This window comes from Rhinopithecus bieti, unplaced genomic scaffold (genome assembly GCF_001698545.2).
Source record: "Rhinopithecus bieti isolate Rb0 unplaced genomic scaffold, ASM169854v2 scaffold_5341, whole genome shotgun sequence".
Taxonomy (NCBI): Eukaryota; Metazoa; Chordata; class Mammalia; order Primates; family Cercopithecidae; genus Rhinopithecus; species Rhinopithecus bieti.
The window spans coordinates 1,109,339-1,118,126 of record NW_016804835.1 but is presented as its reverse complement, the minus strand read 5'-3'; the positions used below and the strand labels follow the sequence as shown (position 1 = coordinate 1,118,126).

At 40.9% G+C, this 8,788-nt stretch overlaps 1 protein-coding gene across 2 annotated transcripts in view; it reads left to right on the top strand.

Moving 5' to 3' along the window:
- The window catches only part of TTC27 (tetratricopeptide repeat domain 27), a 198,997-nt gene that overhangs the window by 24,504 nt on the left and 165,705 nt on the right, over window positions 1-8,788 (top strand). For both annotated transcript variants that reach the window (XM_017870638.1, XM_017870637.1), the window contains exon 5: window positions 574-676. In XM_017870638.1, the coding sequence (XP_017726127.1) occupies window positions 574-676 (103 nt within the window). The remainder of the gene's footprint in view (window positions 1-573; window positions 677-8,788) is intronic.

Below are 8,788 nucleotides of genomic sequence, written 5' to 3'. Positions count from 1 at the left end.
TTTTGAGGAGTCTCGCTCTGTCACCCAGGCTGGAGTACAGTGGCACGATCTTGGCTTACTGCAACCTCTGCCTCCGGGGTTCAAGCGATTCTCCTATCTCAGCTTCCTGAGTAGCTGGGACTACAGGTGCCTGCCATCACGCCCAGCTAATTTTTGTATTTTTGTAGAGATGGGGGTTTCACCATGTTGGCCAGGTTGGTCTTGAACTCCTGACCTTGTGATCCACCCACCTCAGCCTCCCAAAATGTTGGGATTACAGGCGTGAGCCACCATGCCCAGCCACAGCTTATATTTTAAAGGAGGTGATGATAAGTTCAAAATGGCATCAGGAAGTCCAAGTGGCTAAAAAAAAAAAAAAAAAAATACAGGCTTTGAGAGAATGGAGGTGAGGTGTTATTCTTATGGAAGACATAGATGTAGGTTTTGGTATTACTAAAGAGAGCAGTGGATGGGTAATCTTATTGAGGAATAAATTTAATTTTATGAATGTAAAAAAATTCTAAAATCTCAGTTAATGTAAAAGTTTTCTAAAGTATCCTTTCATTTCAGCTTACGTGGTGTTTTTTTTCCTAGAGCTTGCCATGGTGGACTTTGAGATGTGTGAATATTCATCAGCATTTGCTTGAGGAACGCTCACCTCTGCTTTTTACTCTTGCTGAAAACTGTATTGATCAAGGTATGTAGCAGATTTTGTTTGATATGGGCATGTAGCTCCGTTCTAATTACTTGACTGATATACTCCTTTTTCGTTTATTTTTTTGTCCGGTAGTAGTGCCTTTTTGTTTGGAGTTGTTTCTTTTCTTTTTTTTTTTTTTGATGTAGAATATCACAAGTTGTTATGTTGTCAGATTATAGAGTTCCTTTTGGTCATTTTAGTTTAAAAAAGATATCTACTTTCACTTACTTTACCTACTGAGAAAGGGTGATTTGCTGTATGATTTTATCTCAAATTGTTTAAAGATATTGTAATATTTTCTCTGTTCTTTAGGAAGCCTCATTGGAAACAAATGTACTCTCCTTAGTTCTTTTTTTTAAAAAAGTCCTTAACTAACTTAAGCTGGAGTAAATTGTGTTAAATTACACAAAGAATAAGAAATTATCCTATATCCTATTGAGTACATCAAGAAAAGCGTAAGAAAACAGTTGATAGAAAATAAGTTTCACTGAAGTTAACAATGGGTAGGGAGGCTATTTTGTATTTGATTTTATTAGTATTTTTTGTAACGTATAATATACATGCAGAAAATACCTAAAACCTAAATGAAAATTTGCCAAATAATTATAAACCAAACATCCATGTAAGTGCCTCCTGCTGCCTTTGTTGCAGATATCCCTCCTGTATCCTAGGGAAAGACTTTGAAAAAGAGGAGAATCTTAGGTGCCTTAACACTTGGTTTCCAGTCTTCCTAGTTTTGGGGATGGTTTTTTTTTTGGCGAGAGTTGCCACACAAAACAAAAACAGATTCTCTTGTGGTGAAGGAATACGTGAACGTAAATGAGCCTGGACTTGACCATGAGTTTTTGCGTTACAGAAGTGGGATTTGACTTTACCTGTGTCTGGTTCCAAAGCCCAGACTCCTTTCAGATTCAAAGAGTATGGAATTAATATGTATGTGTGAGTCCAAGGGACATGGGGAGTGGTAGTTAGCATCATTCTGTGTGGAGAAAAGTGATCTGTACTTGATGGAGGTAGCACATTCATGAAGGTATAACATAACTCTCGTGTGTGCATATATAATATAAGAGGCTTCTGTACCTTTTGGGCGTCTGTTTCCTTCAAGAATTTTATGTTATGTTATGTTATGTTATGTTATGTTATGTTATGTTATGTTATGTTTTGAGATGGAATTTTGCTCTTGGCAATGGCGCGATCTCGGCTCACCGCAACCTCCGCCTCCTAGGTTCAAACAATTCTCCTGCCTCAGCCTCCTGAGTAGCTGGGATTACAGGCATGTGCCACCACACCCAGCTAATTTTGTACTTTTAGTAGAGACAGGGTTGGTCAGGTTGGTGTTGAACTCCTGACCTCAGGTGATCAGCCTGCCTTGGCCTCCCAAAGTGCTGGGATTACAGGCATGAGCCACTGAGCCCACAATCCTTCAAGAGTTTTTACAGTAACAAGCTAGGCCAGAATACAGTGGAGAGGACTGTAGCTTGTTTAGTCATAAATATTCCTAAGCCAGGTGAGTGGTTGAAACTAATTTCTCAGTTTTTATTTTATTCTAGGACAGAAATACATAAACATATGCTAATCTTAGATAAAATAACCATGTATACATAATTTAAAGAGATAATAATGAAAGTATTATTCAATCAGTATAATAATTGATTCATTTATGTCGTTTGTTCCAGGACTTAGTTTATATTCTTTCAAGATGTTTAGGTAACATAAGGCTGGGGATCAAGCAGGGGACCTATTAGATGTGAGCATAAACGTTGTAAGTCATCCCTTGGTATCCGAGGATTGGTTCTGGAACCTGACCCTCTCATACCAACATCCTTGTATGCTTTCCTTATGTATCTTTTTAAAAGGTAGGAACCAGGCTGGGCACGGTGGCTCATGCCTGTAATCCCAGCACTTTGGGAGGCTGAGGCAGGTAGATCACGAGCTCAGGAGTTCGAGACCAGCCTGGCCAACATGGTGAAACCCCGTCTCTACTAAAATACAAAAATTAGCTGGGCGTGGTGGTGGACACCTTTAATCCGAGCTACTCAGGAGGCCGAGGCAGAGGCAGGAGAATTGTGTGAACCCAGGAGGCAGAGGTTGCAGTGAGCCAAGATCACGTCATTGCACTCCAGCCTGGGCGACAGGGCAAGACTGCATCTCAAAAAAATAAAATAAAATAAATAAATAAATAAATAAATAAATAAATAAATAACAATAAAATAAAATAAAACAAAAGGTAGGAACCATATGGTATGTTTTGGAGAGGATTCTATTCTATAAGTTAAAATTAAGTTCCAAACCAGAAACTAAGATAGCTGGAAAATGTGACTTTAAGTGACTCATTCCCCAAGAGGTCTCAGTTCTTTTCTGTATTATATTTCAGCATGTCATTTGCTTTGCCTTGCAGCTAAGAATTTTTTATGTTGCTGCTCTAGGCTAATCAATGGCACTTTTCAGTTTATCTAGTCATAAAATGGTCCATTTTGGCTAGGTCTAAATAGGTTTGTAGATAGTACTGAATTATAACCTTTCATGAACGATTTCATTTTTAAAATGTTTTGTTCTGGGATTTGATCCAAATGTTGTCCAAATGGTCACTTATAACTGAAATACGATTCAGTGCCCAGAGAAGGGTATTATATTTGAAATCTTGCCCTTGAAGGATCATCAGAAAGTTGGCAGGATTTTTTTTTTTCATTCTATGAAATATAAGCAAAGGATTTTATGAACAACTATGATATTTAGGTTTTTGTACAGACATGTTACACCAGTATAATACAGTGGAATGGAGCCTATCATAATGTCAGCATAACTTTGCTGGGCTGATTATGTCTATAATAGGAGTAGGTCAGAATCTTGAAAATATATTCCTCAGTACAGTCTAAAGCATTCTTTTGCGTGTCACACTAAATAAAAGCATGATTCTCTAAAGAACTACTTCGGGGCATACAACAATTGATTGTGGCATCCAGTGCTGAAAACATGTTATACATAGTGCATGAGATGTAATATTGCACTTTAGCTGTTTGAAGATGACCTCATAAAATCACTAAGAGAAACCAGGTTAAAATACTTTGTCATCCAGTCCTGCTGTGATGTTTCAGGCAACTCTGTGACTCTGGGATTAGGTTGTTTCCACATTGAAAAAGTGTTCAAAAAAACATTCTCTGCGGTGACTCATGCCTGTAATCCCAGCACTTTGGGAGGCTGATGCAGTGGATCACCTGAGGTCAAGAGTTCAAGACCAGCCTGGCCAACATGGTGAAACCTCATCTCTACTAAAAACTTAAAAATTAGCCAGACATTGTGGTGTGTGCATGTAATCCCAGCTACTCGGGAGGCTGAAGTAGGAGAATCTCTCGAACCCAGTGGTAGAGGTTGCAGTGAGCCGAGATCATACCACTGAACTCCATCCAGCCTGGGTGACAGAGTGAGACTCCATCTCAAAAAAAAGAAGGAAAAAAAAAGAACGAAAACAGTCATTTGGTAACTGATGCATACATTGATTTCTTTTCATAAATTTGATACTTTGGAATAAATGTTATTGAATGTACTAAACATCATTGTCTGTAATTATAATTGTCCATTAAGGATTTCATTTTAGCATAGCATTTAAGTAATCTCATGAGAAGAGATTTTGGTTTTAGCATACATTTTAAGTGTGGGTGACATTTTGATCCAAAATGTCACAAATATTCATTTCCAGGGAGAACCTCCTGATTTATTAAAATAATAATATATGCCTATTGGGTCAACATGCTCCTTTTTAAATTTAAACCTTGGGTTATCTGTCTTCAAAGCTCAAAACTTTGCTTCCATTGTTGACTCATTGTTTTCCACCATTCTGCATTTCTAACCAGTTCTTAAATCTTACCAGTTCTTCCCCAAGGGACCCATATTGATCTCTCTTTTCCATATTTACAGCTGTTATCCTAATCTGAAATCTTTAGTTTGGAAAGGCCCTTTAGAGATAATCTTGTCTAGCTAAATCATTGTACAAAGAATTGAGACTTAGAGAAGTTGCCCAAGAACCAGCACAATGATGTGGAGTTTCTTACTCCAAGTCCTGCTGACACTTTCCCTTGCTTTTGATAATGCAGCTAACATTTCTGTAGTGTATACACCATATCAAGCACTCTTTGAAGTCTTTAATTATATTAACTAGCTTATTCCTCACAACTATGAGGTAGAGCCAAAGATGGTGTAATAGTAGATATAGTGTGCCTTTTAAAAAACAGCTTTTTTTTTTGAGACGGAGTCTCGCTCTGTCGCCCAGGCTGGAGTGCAGTGGCACGATCTCGGCTCACTGCAAGCTCCGCCTCCCGGGTTCACGCCCTTCTCCTGCCTCAACCTCCTGAGTAACTGGGACTACAGGTGCCCGCCACTATGCCCAGCTAATTGATTTTTGTATTTTTAGTAGAGACGGGGTTTCACTGTGTTAGCCAGGATGGTCTCGATCTCCTGACCTCGTGATCTGCCCGCCTCAGCCTCCCAAAGTGCTGGGATTACAGGCGTGAGCCTCCGCGCCCAGCCAGCTTTTTTTTTTTTTTTTTTTAAGTTTAATTAACCTACAATAAGATCTCATATTTAAGGTGTACAATTTGTGACACGTTGTATATGTATCCACCTGTGAAATAATCACAATTAAGGTGATTAACAGGATGTAGCATTTCATGTTATTACTATTTTTTTGAGACAGGATCTTGCTCTGTCATCCAGGCTGGAGTGCAGTGGTGCGATCTCGGCTCACTGCATCTTCGAAATCCTGGGCTCAAGTGATCCTCCTACCTTAGCATTCTGAATAGGCACGTGCCACCACACATGGCTAAGTTTTTTTTTTAGATGGAGTCTCGTTCTGTTGCCCAGGCTGGAGTGCAATGGCGCAATCTTGGCTCACTGTAGCCTCCGCCTTCCAGGTTCATGAGATTCTCCTTCCTCAGCCTCCCAAGTAGCTGGGATCACAGGTGCCCACCACCATGCCCGGCTGGCTTTTGTATTTTTAATAGAGATGGGTTTTCACCATGTTGGCTAGGCTGGTCTCCAACTCCTGACCTCAAATGAAATGATCCATCCTCCTCAGCCTCCCAAAGTGCTGGGATTACAGGCGTGAGCCACTGCACCTGGCCTTTTTTTTTTTTTTTTTTGAGAAGGAGTTTTGCTGTGTCACCCAGGCTGGAGTGCAATGGCGTGACCTCGGTTCAATGCAGCCTCCGTCTCCTGGGTTCAAGTGATTGTCTCCTGCCTCAGCCTCTCAAGCAGCTGGGACTATGGGCGCCTGCCACCACGTCTGGCCAAGTTTTTTTGTATTTTTAGTAGAGACAAGGTTTCACCATGTTGGCCAGGCTGCTCTTGAAGTCCTGATCTCAGGTGATCTGCCTACCTTGGCCTCCCAAAGTGCTGGTATTACAACAGTGAGCCACTGTGCCTGGCCTGCCTGGCTAGTTTTTAAATTTTTCTATAGAGAAATTTAAAATTTAGAAGTCTCACTATATTGCTTGGGCTGGTCTTGAACTCCTGGCATCAAGGGATCTTCTCACCTCGGCCTCCCAAAGTGTTGGAATTAAAGGCATGAGCCACCATGCCCAGCCTGACATAGCATTTTAAAATCTAGTTTTTGGTTCTTGATTTCCTGTGTGAACTCAAGCAGTTCACTTGACTTCTAAACCAAGGTTTGCTTCCTTATAAAATAATCTTTGAATTCTTTCCAGGTATAAAGTAATGTGATGTTTTGTAGTCCAGCTTCTCACTCATGCTAATGGTGGACTCTTGGAAGTTTGTGTCTAAAATATTATCCCCTTTTTTATTGGACAGTTTCAGAGATTACTTGGAGAAGGAGCTCATTTCATTGTTAAGATTAATGATTGCTACAAAGTACTTTTTTTTTTTTTTTGAGAGACAGAGTCTCGCTCTGTCACCCAGTACTTTTAAAATTAATTACAAAATCTTATATTGTCACTTTCATGCAGTATTTCTGCTAACTAGAGCTGTACTGTTCAATATAGTAGCTACTAGCCATGTATGGCTACTTAAATTCAAATAAAGTAGAATAGATGAAATTGCAAATTCAGCTCCTCAGTTACTGGCTACATTTCAGGTGCTCAGAAGCCACGTGTAGCTAATGGCTGCCATCTGGACAGTGCAGCTGTACACTGCTCAATAACATCAGGGAAAGTTGCATTGAACAACACTGCTATTGAGGACTGGCTTGAGTGTTCTAAATGCCAATTTCATAATGTCTTATGTTTTTAATGAGGAAATTTTTAGTTTGTCCCAGTTTTATCTTTGGCCTTCTATCTCCTGCTGAATTTGATATTTAATTTAATAAACTCTTGAGTGCTTGTTGTGTTCCAGACACTGTGCTAGGTGCTGTGGATATCAGTGAACTTAGTGACATAAGGACTAAAATACAGGTAGGACAAATAGGTAATGCAGAGTAAGGAATGAGGAAGAGAATGTGATTGTTCTGAACCAGGAGGTCAGAGAAAGCTTCACCAAGTGGCTGATACTTGCACTGAATCTTAAAGAATGGTGGGGATATTTTAGGTAGAGAACTTGGAAAGGACATGTACAATGTACAAAGAGAGGTAGAGAGACTTGGAACGTCTTTGTGAATTTGGGAATTCCAGTAGTTTGGAATGCCTGGAGCGGAGTGTGAAGGGTGTGTGTCTTAGCTGATGAGGTTTTCTGGATGGGGAGGAGCTAGATCATGAGGATGCTGGATTTTCATCTCCTTGGTGATCACCACGAAAGGGTTTATAGAATATTTGCTCACACCGAGGATATTATTTGAGTTGTGATAGGTGCTGGGCCTATGCCAGTGGATGAGACACACATAGACCCTCCTTGGTAAACCTTACAAACTTGATGTGAGGTTGCGGCCAAATTCTACCCATCTTTTAAGGCCCCACCCTTCTGATAAGGTTTGTTCAATTATCCAGTCTTTATGGGTTTCCCCCCTGCTACTTTTGGTCAGTGGCACACAATTTAGAATTAAACTAACTGCATATTGACTCATTCAATAATGATTGTGTGTCTTTGCTTCTTAGCTGCCTAGATCTTCCTACCCCACCCCGTTTTTAGGGAAGAGTAGGACTTAAACCTTGCAGTAAGATCTAGCACAATTCTTTTTTTTTTTTTTTTTTTTGAGACGGAGTCTTGCTCTGTCGCCCAGGCTGGAGTACAGTGGCGCGGTCTCGGTTCACTGCATCCTCTGCCTCCTGGGTTCAAGCGATTCTCCTGCCTCAGCCTCCCGAATAGCTGGGACTACAGGCGCCCGCCACCATGCCCGGCTAATTTTTTTGTATTTTTAGTAGAGATGGAGTTTCACCATGTTGGCCAGGCCGACTTCAAACTTCTGACCTCAAGTGATCCGTCCACCTCAGCCTCCCAAAGTGCCAGGATTACAGGTGTGAGCCACAACACCCTACCCCTACTTATTTTTATTCTAATCCAGAGTTACCAGCTGTAACTTTTCCTCATTTTGCAGGTTCAAATATATTTCTTATTCTTTCTTTCTTTCCTTCTTTCCTTCCTTCCTTCCTTCCTTCCTTCCTTCCTTCCTTCCTTCCTTCCTTCCTTCCTTTCTTTTCTTTCCTTCCTTCCTTTCCCTCCCTTCCTTCCTTCCTTCCTTCCTTCCTTCCTTCCTTCCTTCCTTCCTTCCTTCCCTCCTTCCCTCCTTCCCTCCTTCCCTCCTTCCCTCCTTCCTTCCTTCTTTTGAAATGGAGTCTTTCTGTGTTACCCAGGCTGGAACGTGCTGGTGGAATCTCAGCTCACTGCAACCTCTGCCTCCCGGATTCAAGCGATTCTCCCGCCTCTGCCTCCCAAGCAGCTGGGACTACAGGTGCTCACTACCACGCCCGGCTAATTTTTGTATTTTTAGTAGAGACGGGGTTTCACCATGTTGGCCAGGCTGCTTTCAAACTCCTGACCTCAAGTGATCTGCCTGCCTCAGCCTCCGAAAGTGCTGGGATTACAGGTGTGAGCCACTGTGCCTGGCCTAGGTTCAGATATATTTCAAGCCATCATCTTTCATACTCTTGTTATTTCTGAATCTGTATCTCTATGCAGGTATTACCTGGAAACGTTATTTGTTTTCTTTTTTTTTTTTTTTTTTGAGACGGA